The sequence below is a fragment of the Rhea pennata genome, chromosome 35 (assembly GCF_028389875.1).
Source record: "Rhea pennata isolate bPtePen1 chromosome 35, bPtePen1.pri, whole genome shotgun sequence".
NCBI lineage: Eukaryota > Metazoa > Chordata > Aves > Rheiformes > Rheidae > Rhea > Rhea pennata.
The window spans coordinates 141,888-157,254 of NC_084697.1; the positions used below are offsets into that span (position 1 = coordinate 141,888).

Genomic DNA, 15,367 nt, shown 5'->3' on the forward strand with positions numbered 1-15,367 from the left:
GTGCCGCGCCACCATTGGCAGATGCCGCAGCCAATGGGGAAGCCGCTCGGCCCCGCCCCCTGCGGCGCATGCGCGGCGCGCAGACCCCCCCCCCCACGTGGGGAGCCCCCCCTCCCGAAACAGAGCTCCCCAATAGCCTCCAAAGTTTAATAATAATAAAAAAAACATAATACAATAAAATAAGGGCGCCCCCCCGGCCCCGCCCCACTACAAAGAGCCCGAGACAGTTAGTGTCGGCGCGGGGCGGCGGGGGGGCCCCGGTCCAGCCCCCCGCCCTCCTTCCCCCCTTCCTATAAAAACCCCGGTGGGGGGGGCGCGGGGGGGGCGCCCGGGCCCCCCCGGCCCCGCGGTACAAAAGAAACCAACGCAAATAATTACATCGCCGGGGGGGCCGGGCCGGGGCGGCCCCCGCCGGCCGCCGGGCGTCCGCGCGTCCGTCCCAGCTGGGGCTCCGCGTCACGAGTCCTGGGGGGGCAGCGCGTCGGACGGGGGCCGGGCGCCCCCCCCCCGCGCCAGCCCCCCGTCGCCCCCCCCGCCCCACTCACCGCCGGGGGGTGGGGGCCCGGCGGGGGGCTGGCGCGGGCGGCCCCCCCCTCGGCGCCCCGGCTCCTCTTTGGCTCCAGCTCCTCCTTGGCCAGGGGCGGGAGGTCGCCCCGCTCGGCGCGGCGCTTCCGGCGGCGCTCGGGGTCCCGCTCGCGGCCCCGCGTCCGGGCGCCCCGCCGCTCCGCCTGCTCCAGCTGCCGGCGAGGGGCACGCGGGTCACGTGGGCCTCCCCCCCGGGGCAGACCCCCAGAAAGGGGGGGGTGCGGGGCGTTGGGGTCCCGGGGGCAGCCTCTGGGGTCCGCGGGGGTCTCGCGCCGAGGCGGCCGCACAACGGGGCGAGGAGGCGGCCGGGGAGCTGCTGCGGGGCCCAAGGGGCGCTGTGGGGCGGGGGAGGCTTTGGGGCCTGGGGGTCTCGCCTCGAGGAGGGGGTGGGGAAAGGGCTTGGGGGCTTCAGCAGGCGGAGAAGCTCAAAAGGGCCCCGCAGGAGGGATTCCTGGGGCGTTCTGGGGGCAGACTGGGCGGTTTTGGGGCCGGGCGGGGCTTCACCTTGAGGAGGAGGTGGGAAAGGGCAGAGAAGGGGAGCGAGGAAAGGGTTTGGGGGGGCTGAGAGGATTGGGGGGGCTGAGGGGGATTGAGAGGGAGCATTTAGGGGGTTGAGGAGATGGATTAGCGGGATGTGGGGGAGGATCGGGGCCCTGGCAGGCAGAAGAGCCCGAAGGGGCCCCGCGGGAGCGATTCCCGGGGCGTTTTCGGGGCAGGCCAGGCAGTTCTGGGGCCCGGGGGGGTGTCTCACCTCGAGGAGGAGGCGGAAGAGGGTGAGGGGGGGCGGCCGGGCGGCCTGCAGCAGGCGCCAGATGCTCTGGGCCTCGTCGAGCGTCACCTCCAGCAGGTCGCCCTCCATCATGAGCTCCTCGAGCGGGCGCCGGGCGCCCTCCGCCAGCTCCAGCACCGGCCCCTGCAGCCGCGGCAGCGCCGCGCTCAGCGCCTCCAGCTCTGCGGCGACACGGCGGGTGAGCGGGCGCCCGCCGCCCTGCCATGGCGCGCGGGCTCTGCGGGACCCTTCCCCGTAACCACGGGGGATCCGCGGGACCCTTCCCCATATCCGCGGGGGATCCACGGGACCCTTCCCCATGGCACAGGGGGGATCCACGGGACCCTTGCCCATACCCACGGGGCTCCTGAGGGATCCATGGGACCCTTCCCCATACCCACAGGGGATCCGTGGGGCTCCCAAGGGATCCATGGGACCCTTCACCATACCCACGGGGGACTCTTCCCCACAGCCACGCTAGACCTGCAGCACCCCCCAACACGCCTGGGGGCTCCACGGGGCCCTCCCCACACTCACGCAGGCTCTATGGGGCTCACAGGGGATGTGTGGGTGCCCCAAAGGCCGCAGAGGATTCACACAGGCCCCGCAACTCCCCTGCCCCCCCCCCAGACGGCGCCCACGGGAGCCACCGACCCCCCGCGCCCCCACCTGAGGGCAGGGGCCCGTTCTTCTCGGGGCTGGGGGCATCGCCGTTCTCCACGGAGACCTGCGGGGAGGGAGGCCGGGGGTGGCGGCAAGGCCGAAGGCACCGGGGAGGCCGCGCCGCCACGCCACCCCCCCCGCCACCCACCTTGGGCTGCTCGTTGCGGCTGCTCTCGCGCAGGGCGCCGGCGCCGTCGCCGTGCAGGCGGTGCCGCAGGGCGGCCAGGCGCTCCAGCGGCCCCGCCACCTCCGGCGAGGCCAGCAGCTGCCGCGCGCGGTCCTGCCAGGTGATGGCCCGCTCGGTGAGGCACTGCAGCGCCTCGCCCTCGGGCAGCCGCACCGGCAGCTTCTGCAGGGCCACCAGCAGCGCCAGGATGGTCTCCAGGCGGGGCCGCCGCGACCGCTGGCACAGCGGGCACAGGAACTTGGCGTCCCACTCCCACCAGGCCGGCGAGGGCTTCTGGGCGCCCAGGCGGGGCCAGGCCACGCAGGCGCCGTGGAACCAGTCGCGGCAGAGCTGGCACTGCAGCATGCCGGGCGCCGGCGGCTGCCCGCACACGCACGAGGGCGGCCCGGGGCCCGGGGCCGGCGGCGACGCCTTCTGCGCGTTGGCGTGCCGCAGCCGCAGCATCCCCTCCTTCTCCTTCTGCTCCCCTTCCTTGAACGCCACGATCTGCCGGGGGAAAGGCGGCGGCAGCGGCGCGGGGTCAGCGGGAGCCCCGTGGGCGCCCCCCAGCCCCGGCGGCCCCCCGCCCCGCTCACCACGGCACCGGGGTCGCGCAGGTCCTGCGCCGACAGCCCCAGGCTCTCTGTGTCCAGCTTGTAGAGCCCCGGCTCCTGCTCGGGCTCCCGGCGCCACTTGAGCCGCTTGCTGCTGTCGGAGCCGGCGTCGGCGCAGGGGCACAGCACCTGCGGGGAGGCGGCGGGTGGGCAGGGGGCCGCGGCCGCTCCGCCGCTGCCCCCCGCCATCCCGGCACCCACCTCGAGCAGGGTGTAGCACGAGTTCTTCTTGAGGAAGGTGCGGGAGGCCTTGTCCCGCCACGAGTGGGCCGTGCCCACCTGCACCTCCAGCTGCCGCAGCTCCTCCAGCCGCACCGGCAGGTCCCGGCCCACGGCCACCAGCCCCTCCAGGTCGTCCAGGCAGGGGTAGTGGTCGCCGTTCTGGGGGCGGAGGCCGCAGCTGAGGCACCCGCTGCTCCCGCCCCGCCGCCGCCGCCGCCACCGCTGCGGCTCCCCCAGCCCACCTGGATCTCCTCCACGTCGGCGATCCACGCCCGGGCCTTGGCCAGCGCCTCCTTCAGCGCCTGGATGTTGGGCAGCAGCGCCGGGATGTTCTCCGCCTCCTTGATGATGGCGGCCAGCGTGGCCGGCGGGTGCTTCTGCCTGCGGGCGCAGCGGGGCGGCTGAGGGCCGGGGCCGCCCGTGGGGCCCGGCCTGCCCCCGCCGCCCCCGCCCCGCCGCGGAGCTCACCTGGCCTCCAGGCACATCTGGGCCTTCTCCTCCCAGCGCTGGGCAATGGTGAGCAGCTCCTGCAGCTCGGCCATGGCCACGTCGACGGCGGGGCTAGGGGCCACGTCGCGGCCGGCCTGGATGAGGCCCCGCATGACGGGCAGGGGCACGCGGGCCCGCGGCGAGCGCAGCGTGGCCGTCACCTCCTCCAGCCAGGCGGCCTGGGCCAGCTGCCGCTCCAGCCGCCGGCCCTCGGGCACCTCCACGCCCAGGCGGGCGCCGCGCTCCAGCAGGGCCCGCAGCGCCGCCGGGGGGGCCGCCGCCTCCAGCGCCCCCCGCGCCTCCGCCTGGAAGGCCTCCACGCGCTCCAGCAGCGCCTGGGGCCGGGGCAGGGCATCAGCGGGGCCGGGGGCACCAGAAGGGCCGGGGGCGCCGGCGCGGCCCCCCCCGTGGCCCCCCGCCGCTCACCTGCACCTCCCCGATCTGGTGCATGACGCAGGGCAGCTGGTTCATCTGCTCCAGGAAGGCGCGCAGCTCCTCCACCGTCAGCGAGGGCGCCGGCACCCTGCAGCCGTGGGTGGAGAGGGGGCTGCCGTCACCCCCGGCCCCCCGGCCGCAGCGGGGGCGCCGGGGGCGGCACTCACCCGGTCTCCTGGGAGCTGATGAGCCCCAGGGCCTCGGAGACGCAGCGCTCGGCCTGGCCCAGGCAGCCCTTGAGCCGGTGCAGCAGCTCGTTCTCGGGGAACTTGCGCTCCCGCGCCTCCGACTCCAGCGCCCGCAGCTCCTCCAGCGCTGGGGGGGGAGGGCGGAGCGTCAGGGGGGGCCGTCGGCACGCCCTCCCCCCCCCCGGCCGCCCCACTCACTCCGCTTGCGCCCGTCCTCCACCTCCAGGGCGATGCGGACCTTGTTGGCCCAGGTGTCGAAGGACTCGGCCCGCACCTTCAGCTTGTGCAGCATGGCTGGCAGCTCATCCAGCGTGTAGCGGTACCTGGGGGGGCAAGGGGTGGGTTTAGGCGGGGGGGGGGCCATGCCCCACAGGGCTGCCCAGACCCCCAAGCTGCGTCCACCACTCCACAAGGACACGGGGGCTGCCAGGAGCCCCCCAAGCACATCTAGGTTGCCAGCAGCACTAGGGTTGCATCCGCAAACCCCCAAGACAATGGTGGGGGGCAGGAGGGACCCCCAGAATGTACCCTAGACCCCCCACAGGTGCGGGGGGGCAGGAGTGACCCCCCCCAGGCCAAGTCAGGCCAGGCTGCCCTCCATGGGTGCAGGGAGCGGGAGGGACCCCCCAGACCAGGCCGTGACACTCCCCATGGGCGCAGGGAGCAGGATGGACCCCCCAGACCAGGCCGTGATGCTCCCCATGGGCACAGGGGGGCACAAAGGACCCCCCAGACCAGGTCATGATGCCCCCATGGGCACAGGGGGGCACAAAGGACCCCCCAGACCAGGCCATGATGCCCCCATGAGCACAGGGGAGCAGAAAGGACCCCCCAGACCAGGCCGTGATGCTCCCCATGGGCACAGGGGGGCACAAAGGACCCCCCAGACCGGGCCGTGATGCTCCCCATAGGCACAGGGGGGCAGAAAGGACCCCCCAGACCAGGCCGTGATGCTCCCCATGGGCACAGGGGGGCAGAAAGGACCCCCTAGACTAGGCCATGATGCCCCCATGGGCGCAGGGAGCAGGAGGGACCCCCTAGGCCAGGCCGCGACACCCCCCATGGGCGCAGAGGGATGCCTGCGTCCCCCCCAGCGCCGCCCGGGCCCGGGCCCCCACCTGAGGTACTGCTTGCTGCGGGGGCACTTGCAGAGGTCGTCCATGTGGTAGAGGCAGACGAGGCACTGGGGGCAGTCGTAGCAGGCCAGCGCCGAGAGGAAGCACGTGGTCTTGCACTTGTCGCACTGCCGCTCGTCGTCGGGCAGCAGCTCGAAGGCCTCGCGCTCCGCCTCCGTGATGCCCTGCGGGGCGCCGGCGGGAGGGGGCGTCAGCGCCCGCGCGGGGCCCCCGAGCCGCCCCCCACGCCCGCCCGCCCGGCCCCACCTTCTCCAGCAGCGCCTTGCGCAGCTTGCGCTCCTCCTGCACCAGCACGAACATCTCCTTGTGCACCGCCGCGGCCAGGTTGAGGTCCAGCTTCTCGGGGCAGGCCGCCATCTTGCAGATGAGCTCCTCGTGCGAGAAGACGCAGTAGCGCCGCAGGCGCCGGTAGTGCTCGATGCACTGCCTGCCGGCCGGCAGCTGCGGGCAGCGCGGCGGGGCTCAGCGCCGCCCGAGCCCCGGCCCCCCCCGCCGGCCCGAGCCCCGGCCCCCCCCGGCCCCGCTCACCCAGTCGGCGGTGCAGAAGTTGACGGCCTCGGCGAAGTTGTAGCCCTGGTTGAAGCCGCTGTGGTAGGCGCGGGGGAAGGTGATGACGAACTCGCCGGCGCACTGGTTGGTCCGCACGACCTGGGGCGGGGGCGGCAGCGGGGTGAGGCCGCGGTGGGGGGCGACGGCCGCGGTCTGGGGGTGCGGGGGGGCCGCCCCGGTACTCACGGGGACGCCGTGGGCCATGAGGGTGTTGGGGTTCATGAGGGTGACGAGCTGGTGCAGCAGGTCGGGCTGGCTCTCGAACAGCTCCGGCGTCAGCTTCTTCATCACCTCCTCCAGGTGCTCCGCCGCGAAGGACGGCACCCCGTACCACGTCTTGGGCTCGCCCCTGGGGGGGGACACGTTTAGGGGGGCCCGGACCCCCACCCCGCACCACATCTCGGGCTCGCCCCTGGGGGGGGTATGCGGTCGGGGGGGCCCAGACCCCCACCCCGCCCTGTACCACATCTCGGGCCCGCCCCGGGGCCCTGGACCCCCATCCCGTCCCATGTCCTGGGCTCGCCCCGGGGCCCCATCCCACCCGACACCGTCTCAGGGCTCGGCCCTGCCCCCCGCCACCCCCGGCGGACCCACCAGTGGAGGTAGTTGATGGAGTAGCTCCAGTGGTCCTCGATGTGCCAGCAGAAGGCGGAGAACACCATGCCCACGTAGAGCCAGGGCACCTTCATGCCCGAGATGTCGGCGTTGATGTGGCACAGCACCGACTGCTTCAGCACCGGCATCACGTTCAGGTTCCAGCCGCTGCTGGCGTATTCCTGGGGAGGGGGCGGCGTCAGGGCGGGGGCCGCGGCGGCGCGGGGGGCCGCGCTGGGCCGGGCCGTGCTGCGCGGGCTCACCTCCTCCTCCGGCGACAGCTTCCTCTTGCCGTCGCTGATGGGGAAGCCGCTGCCGAACTCCTTGGAGTGGATGTCGGCCCCGTACTCCACCGTCACGTCCTCCTCGATGCTGTTCACCAGGCGCCAGAACTCCTTCTCCACCAGCTCCGTGGGCACCATCTGCCGGGGGGAGCCGCCGGGGGGGCGCGGTGAGGGCGGGGGCCGCCCCCGCGGCGCCGGCCGCCCCCGCCGCCCCGCGGCGCTCACGTGGACGGGCATGTTGAAGTAGTCGGCCTTGAAGGAGTCGGCCATCTCGCCGAAGCTCTGCAGCGTGTACTCGCGCGTGGCCTGCTCGAAGCCGAAGGCCTCCGGCGGGCGCTTGCACTCCTGCGGGGCGGGAGGGTGAGCGCGGGGCGCCCCGCGGCGCCGGCCCGGACCCGCCGGCCCCCCGCGCCGCCCCGCTCACCGCCATGACGCATTTGGGGCAGCGCCAGATGCCCTTGGGGATCTCGGGCAGGGGCGGCAGCAGGCAGAAGATGTGGTAGTTGTCGTCGCAGCCGTCGCACAGCAGCAGCTTGTCGTCCTCGTCGCCCCGCGAGCAGATCCGGCACACGTAGGAGTCGATCTGGGGCGGGCGGGGGGCTCAGCGGGGCTGCCCCCCGGCGCGGCGCGGCCCGCCCCCCCGGCACTTACGAACTGGCTGTTGCTGTGGCTGCGGCGCAGGCGCATGGTCATCTTGGTGCAGGGCTCGGGGCTGTGCCGCAGCTCCTCCTTGGCCTCCAGGTAGGCGCGGGGCGACGCCGGCTCCGCCTTGGCCTCGGGCCCGGCCGGCTCGTCCTTCACCACCACCGTGGGGGGGCACTCGGGGCCCTCCTTGTCTGCGGAGGGGGCGTGGAGGCTCGGGGGCGCCCGGCGCTGCCCCCGGCCCCGGCCCCGGCCCGGCGCCCGCCGCCGCTCACCCTTCTTCCGCAGCGTCTTGTCTTTGGCCACCAGCCCCAGGCCCAGCATCTTGGGGCCGGCGCCGTAGATCTGCAGCTTCTTCAGCTCCGGGTTCTTCTCGATGTCCTCCTCGGTGGGCTCGGGCTGCGCGAGGGGGGCGTCAGGGCCGGGCCGGGCGGCGCGGCGCGGCGCGGCCCGGCGGGCGCTCACCTCCTGCTGCAGGCGCTTGGCCCGGCGCCCGTAGCTGTTGAACTTGGAGGGCTGCACGGACTGGCGCAGCGGGATGCTGTGGGGCTTGTACTCCTTGTCCTTCTCCTCGCTCTCGAAGGGCCGCGTGTTGCACTGCCGGCGGCAGGGGGCCGTGAGGCGGCGGCGGGGGGCGGCGGGGGCCCCCGCGCCCCCCCGGCGCCCCCGCCTCACCACCAGGTTGGCCCCGGACTGGTACATCTCGTAGGGGTAGATGATGCGCTCGTAGTGGGCGCGCAGCAGCGAGCCGATGTTCTTGCCCGAGGGGTAGGCGAGGCGCTGGGCCACCCGCGCCCACCGCCGGTCCTTGCAGATGGCCTCGTAGCCGCCCTCCTCCATCACCACCTGCGGCGGGGGAGGCGCTGAGCCGCCGCCGCCCGGACGGACGGACGGACGGGCGCGCGCCCGGAGGGGCGGACGGACCTTGCTGAGGCTGTAGAGGTCGAGGATGCGCCGCTCCACGTTGGGGATCTTCAGCGAGGAGCCCTGGATCTCCCAGAACTTGGCGATCTGGTCCAGGTAGTTGAGCTTCACCCGGGTCTGCGCCTGCGGGGGGCGGGGCTCAGGGGGGCGCCCCACACGCTGCCCCACGCACGGCCCCACGCGTTGCCCCGTGCCATGTACAGTGCCCCACGCACGGCGCCCCACGCACAGCGCCCCACGCACGGCGCCCCGCGCTGCGCACGCTGCCCCACGCACTGCCCCGTGCCACGTACACTGTCCCACGCACAGTGCCCCACACGCTGCCCCACGCACTGCGCCGCATGCCGCACACACAGCCCCACGCACTGCCCCATGCCACGCACACAGCCCCGCACCGCACACAGCGCCCCGTGCCACGTACACTGCCGTATGCACTGCCCCACACATGGCACCCCACGCACCCTACCCCACATGCTGTGCTGCCCTGCACACTGTTCCGTACATGCTGCCCCATATGCCACCTCGTGCTGCCCCACACTGCACTGCCCCACGTGCCACCTCCTATGTGCTGCCCCACACGCACTGCCCCATGCTGTGCCACCCCACACATGCTGCCCCATACGCTACTCCAGGCGCACCGCCCCACATGCGCCGCCCCATGCTCTCGCCCCACGTGCCGCCCTGTGCCATGCCCCCTCACACTCTCGTCCCACATGTGCCGCGCCGCCCCGCACTATCTCACCCCACACATGCTGCCCCTGTGCCGTACGACTCTGCGCCGTCCCACCCCACACGTGCCACCCCGCGCACTGCCCCGCACCATGCCGCCCCACGCCGCCCCACACGTGCCGCCCTGCGCCGTGCCATCCTGCCCCACACGTGCCGCCCCGCTCACCTCCAGCTCGTTGAGGCGCTGGATGCGCGGTGTAAACCTGAAGTTATCCACCTCCACGGCGAAGGGGGGCTGCCAGTCCTGCGGGGGGGAAGGGGGTGAGGGGCGGCGCCAGCCCCGGCACGGCTCAGCATGGCCCGGCCCGGCCCGGCCCGGCACAGCTCGGTATGGCCCGGCCCGGCACGGCACGGCACGGCTCGGCACAGCACGGCCCGGCCCGGCCCGGCCCTCCCCGCCCTGGAAGCCCGGGTGCCGGCGCCCCGTGGGGCTCAGCCCCCCCTACCCCGGTGCTACGGGGGGCGAAGGGCCCCTGCCGGGCCGGCCCCCCGTCCCCCCGTCCCGCAGCCCGGACGGACGGACGGCCGCCGGCCCCCCCGCCGCTCGCCAGACAAAGGCCGGGCGCTGGCAGCCATATTGGCCGTGTCACCGCCGCGGCCGGCGCGGGCTGGGGGGGGGACGCAACGCGCGGTGCGGCCCCCCCGCGCGCCAGCGCCCCCCCGGCGGGTATTTACCCCCCCCCCCCCCCGAGGCATCTCCCCCACGCTGGGCGGATGTTTAACCCTCCCGGCCAACGCTCATCCTCACGGCACGGCAGGAACTCACCCGTCCCCAGGGGGGTGTTTTTGCCCCCAAGGGGGCAGGTGTTTACAGGGGCCGTGGGAGTATTTACCCCCCCCAGGAGGATGGGTGTTTACCCGTGCCGTGGGGTGGGGGGGGGCCCTCATCTCTGCCTGATAGCCCTCACCCCCCCCCCCCCCCCGTCGCGGCAGGTATTTACCCGCTTGTTGGCCCGCGAGCGGGTTGGCCTCCTCTGCTGCGGCGGGTATTTACCCGCTCACAGGCAGGCCAATAAGCAGGTATTCCCCCCCTCCCCCCGGCAGCCTGTAAGTTGGTGCCTCCCACAGCAGTATTTACCCACTTATAGACCCAAAACGGGTATCACCACTCCCAACAGCGCAGGTATTTACCCGCTTAGAGGTCTACAAGCAGGAATCACCCCCCGCGACGTGGTGGGAATTCACCCGCTTACAGGTGCGTAAGCAGGAATCGCTCCCATGTTGCTGTGGTATTTACCCGCTTATGGGCCTGTAAATGGATACTGCACCGTACGCTATGGCAGGTATTTACCCTGTTACGGGCCTGTAAGCAGGTCTTGTCCCCCACAACGTTGTGAGTATTTACCTGCTCACTAACCAGTAAGCAGGGACAGCCCCACATGCTGTGGTGGGTATTTACCCACCCTCTGCCCGTAGCCAGATACCACTCTGCATGATACAGTGGGTATTTACCCGCTTGTGATCTTTGTAAACAGGTACTGCTGTCCCGCACGGTGGATGTTTACCTGCTCGCTGGCCCGTAAGCAGGTATCACCCCACACAACACAGCGGGTATTTACCTATTAATGGGCCTGTAAGCAAGTATCACCCCCCACGATAACAGGGGGTATTTACCCGCTAACAGGTCTGTAAGCAGGTGTCACCCTGCATGACGCAGTGGGTATTTACCCACTGATGGGCTTGTAAGTGGGTAGTGCGGCTGCGATGCAGTGGGCATTTACCCACTTACACATCTATAACCAGGTATCACCCCATGTGACGCAGTGGATATTTACCCGCTCCCTGGCCCGTAAGCAGCTATCGTCCCCCGCAACATGGTGTGGGTATTTACCTGCTCGCTAGTGGGCAACCAGCTAGTGCACCCTGCAACATGGCGGGTATTTACCCGCTCATGGTTCTGTAAGCAGGTATTACCCTCCGTGACATGGTGCGGGAATTTACCCACTCACCAGCCTGTGAGCAGGAACAGCCCCCTGCAGCACGGCGGGTATTTACCCACTTACAGCCCTGTGAGCAGGAACAGCCCCCCACGACGCGGAGCATATCTACCCACTCACTGGCCTGTAAGCAGGTGTTACCTCCTGTGTTGCAGCAGGTATTTACCCGTTCCCTAGCCCATACGCAGGAACAACCCTGTGTCGCAGCGGGTATTTACCCGCGCACTGGCCCGTAAGCAGGTATTACCCCCTGTGACACAGCGGGTATTTACCAGCTGCCTGGCCTGTGAATGGGAATGACCCTGTATTCCAGTGGGTATTTACCCCCTCGCCAGCCCGAGAGCAGGAACTACCCTCCATGACACCATGGGTATTTACCGCTTGCCAGCCCGAGCACAGGTACTGCCCCCCGTGACACAGCGGGTATTTACCCGCTCGCCAGCCCACAAGCGGGTACCACCCCCCATGACACGGTGGGTATTTGCCCACTGCCGACCCGGGAGCAGGTACTGCCCCCCGTCACACCACGGGCATTTACCCGCTGCCAGCCCGTGGCAGGTACTGCCCCTGTGACACGGCGGGTATTTACCCACTTGCCAGCCTGAGAGTAGGCATTACCCCCCATAACACCGCAGGTATTCACCCGCTCGCCGGCCCAAGAGTGGGTACCGCCCCCCGTGACACCATGGGTATTTACCCGCACGCCGGCCCGCAGGCAGGTATTGCCTCCCGCGACACGGCGGGCATTTACCCGCTCGCCAGCCCGAGAGCAGGTACCACCCCCCATGACACCGTGGGTATTTACCCGCGCACCGGACCGCAGGCAGGTACTGCCTCCCGCGACACGACGGGCATTTACCTGCTGCCAGCCTGAGAGCAGATACTGCCCCCCGTGACACCGTGGGTATTTACCTGCTCGCCAGCCCATGGGCAGGTACTGGCCCCCATGATATGGCGGGTATTTACCTGCTCGCCGGCCCGCAGGCAGGTACTGCCCCCGTGACACGGCGGGCATTTACCTGCTCGCCAGCCCAAGAGCGGGTACTGCCCCCCATGACAGGACAGCTATTTACCCGCTCGCCGGCTGGAGAGCGGGTACTGCCCCCCGTGACACCGTGGGTATTTATCCGCTCGCCAGCCCAAGAGCGGGTACTGCCCCCTGTGACACCGTGGGTATTTACCTGCTCGCCAGCCCAAGAGCAGGTACTGCCCCCTGTGACACCGTGGGTATTTACCCGCTCGCCGGCCCGAGAGCAGGTACTGCCCCCCGCAACACAGAGGGTATTTACCTGCTCGTTGGTCCAAGAGTGGGTACTGCCCCCCGTGACGCAGTGGGTATTTACCCGCTCGCCGGCCCGAGCGTGGGTACTGCCCCCCGTGACGCGGCGGGTACTTACCCGCTCATCGGCCTGAGAGCGGGTACTGCCCCCCATGATGGGGCAGGTATTTACCTGCTCGCTGGCTGGAGAGCTGGTACCGCCCCCCCCGTGACACGGTGGGTATTTACCCGCTTGACGGCTCGAGAGCGGGTACCGCCCCCCGTGACACGGTGGGTATTTACCCGCTTGACGGCTCGAGAGCGGGTACCGCCCCCCGTGACACGGTGGGTATTTACCCGCTTGACGGCTCAAGAGCGGGTACCGCCCCCCGTGACACGGTGGGTATTTACCCGCTTGACGGCTCGAGAGCGGGTACCGCCCCCCGTGACACGGTGGGTATTTACCCGCTTGACGGCTCGAGAGCGGGTACCGCCCCCCGTGACACGGTGGGTATTTACCCGCTTGACGGCTCGAGAGCGGGTACCGCCCCCCGTGACACGGTGGGTATTTACCCGCTTGACGGCTCGAGAGTGGGGAGTGCCCCCTGTGACACAGTGGGTATTTACCCACTCGCTAGCCCGAGAGCGGGTACTGGCCCTGTGACACGGTGGGTATTTACCCGCTCGCCGGCCAGAGAGCAGGTACTGCCCCTGCGACGTGGCAGGTATTTACCCACCCGCGGGCAGGTACTGCCCCCCCGCAGCACGGTGGGTATTTACCCGCTTGCCCGTCTGTGGGCAGGTACTGCCCCCCGCGGCATGGCGGGTATTTACCCGATCGCCGGCCCATGGGCTGGTACTGACCCCGTGGCACAGCGGATATTTACCAATCCACAGACAGGCACTACCTCCTGCTGCACAGCAGGTATTTACCCGCTCGCCAGCCCGTGGGCAAGTACTGCCCCTCGTGGTACGGCAGGTATTTACCCACCTGCAGGCAGGCACTACCTCCCGCGGTATGGTGGGTATTTACCCGCTTGCCGGCCCACAGGCAGGTACTGCCCCCTGCAGCACGGTGGGTATTTACCCACTTGCAGGCAGGCACTACCTCCCGCTGCACAGTAGGTATTTACCCGCTTGCTGGCCCACGGGCAGGTACTGCCCCCCGTGGTACATTGGGTATTTACCCACCCACAGGCAGGTACTGCCCCCCGCAGCACGGTGGGTATTTACCCACTTGCAGGCAGGCACTACCTCCCGCGGCATGGTAGGTATTTACCCGCTTGCTGGCCCACAGGCAGGTACTGCCCCCCGCAGCACAGTGGGTATTTACCCGCTTGCAGGCAGGCACTACCTCCCGCGGCATGGTAGGTATTTACCCGCTTGCTGGCCCACAGGCAGGTACTGCCCCCCGCAGCACAGTGGGTATTTACCCGCTTGCCCGCCCACAGGCAGGTACTGCCCCCTGCAGCACGGCGGGTATTTACCCACCCGCGGGCAGGTACTGCCCCCTGCAGCACGGCGGGTATTTACCCACCCGCGGGCAGGTACTGCCCCCTGCAGCACGGCGGGTATTTACCCGCTTGCCCGCCCCTTCGGGCGGATACTGGCCCCTGCGGCACGGCGGGTATTTACCCACCTGCGGGCAGGTACTGCCCCCCGCGGCGCGGCGGGTATTTACCCACCCACAGGCAGGTACTGCCCCCGCGGCGCGGCGGGCATTTACCCGCTTGCCGGCCCCGTCGCCCCGCCGCCCCTGCCCGCCGCCCCGGCGCCCCACTCACGGCGGGCGGGCGGATCTTGCAGATGCCGCTCTTCTCGGCGATGGGCCGGATCTTGGCGATGTAGCCGAGCGGGTCGCGGAACTCGGCCCAGCTGGGCTCGAACACGGGGCACTCGGGCGGCGGCAGAAAGTCCTCGGGGGGCTCCAGCTCGGCGCCCGCCGCCAGCCAGGGCCCGGCCCAGTCGGGCCGCGGCTCGGCGGCGCCCGGGGCGCCCCGCGCCGCCGCCTCCCCGCCGCCCCTGCACGGCCGCCGCGCCGCCCGCTCCTCGCCGCCGGGGAGGGCTGGCTCCGCGCCGCCGCTCGCCCTGCCGCCGCGGCCGCCGCGCTCCTCCGCGCCGCCCCAGCCCTTGCGGGGGCTCCGCTCCTCGCCCGGCGCCCGCCCGCCCGCCGCCCTGGCCCGCGGCTCCCCGCCCGCCCTGGCCCGCGGCCCCGCCGCGCCGCCGCGCTCCTCCCCCGGCGGGGCCGCGTCCTCGCCCGGCGCCTCCTCGGCCGCGGGGCGCGGCGGCGTGGCCCTTGGCGGGGCCCCCGCCGCCGCCGCCGCCGCCGGGCCCCACTCGGCCCAGCCGCCCGCCGCGCGCTGCTGCTGCTGCTGCTCCCCCGCCGCCGCCATCCCCCGCGGCGCCCCGGGGGGTCCCGCCGCCGCGCCGCCCCTCAGGGGGCCATGGCGGCCCCCGCCGCGGGGGCCCGCCCGCCGGCCCGCTCGCCGGCCCGCTCGCCTGCCCCTCGCCCCGGGCCGCGCCGCCGCCCGCCGCCGCCCGCCGCCGCCGCCGCTCAAGCCCGAGGCCTGCCCGGTCCCCCCGGCCTGGCAGCCGCCGCCATCTTGAGTGCCCTCCTCCTTCCTCTTCCCCGCCCCCCCTCGCCGCGCGCACGCGCGCGCACCGCGCCTGCGTGCGTGCCGACGTCATCCGTGCCGCGCGGCCCGCCTCCGCCGCCGTGTCCCTCCGCCGCCGGAAGGCGCCGCCGTGCGACCGCGGCGAGGCGAAGTAGTCCCCGCGCTCCGCCCCCTGCCGCCGCGGAGGGATCCTTCGGCTCTTGGGTCGGCGGAAAGCGGACGGGACTTCTTGCGCACGTTTAAGGGGCCGCAACGCGCATGCGCTACGTAGCGGCCGCCGCGGAGGGAGGGGGACGCGTCGCGCGGGGGACGCGACGCGACGCGCGGGGCGGGGCCGGGACGGGCACGCCCCCGGGGGCGGAGCCTATCGGGAACACGCCCCCGCCCCGCGGAACCCCGCCCCGCCATGCCGCCCCACCCCCTATAGCCGGGCTGTCCGGGCTCCTACGGCCCGGCTGTCCCACCCCCTATAGCCGGGCTGTCCGGGCTCCTACGGCCCGGCTGTCCCACCCCCTATAGCCGGGCTGTCCGGGCTCCTACGGCCCGGCTGTCCCACCCCCTATAGCCG

General features: G+C 72.0%; 1 protein-coding gene across 1 annotated transcript; it reads right to left on the reverse strand.

Moving 5' to 3' along the window:
• Nucleotides 1-371: 371 nt before the first annotated feature.
• Nucleotides 372-14,172, reverse strand: KDM5C (lysine demethylase 5C; the record flags this gene model as incomplete). Its single annotated transcript, XM_062598644.1, has 27 exons — nucleotides 372-465; nucleotides 546-737; nucleotides 1,337-1,536; nucleotides 2,024-2,081; nucleotides 2,166-2,690; nucleotides 2,780-2,926; nucleotides 2,999-3,178; nucleotides 3,262-3,400; nucleotides 3,488-3,843; nucleotides 3,935-4,031; nucleotides 4,111-4,258; nucleotides 4,330-4,454; nucleotides 5,250-5,431; nucleotides 5,514-5,708; nucleotides 5,796-5,915; nucleotides 6,003-6,165; nucleotides 6,411-6,592; nucleotides 6,674-6,832; nucleotides 6,920-7,039; nucleotides 7,119-7,277; nucleotides 7,346-7,530; nucleotides 7,612-7,735; nucleotides 7,802-7,933; nucleotides 8,012-8,182; nucleotides 8,261-8,383; nucleotides 9,156-9,233; nucleotides 13,969-14,172. Coding segments are annotated over 27 exons (4,473 nt in total), but the record flags the coding sequence as incomplete, so codon positions are not given.
• Between the last annotated feature and the right edge of the window lie 1,195 nt (nucleotides 14,173-15,367).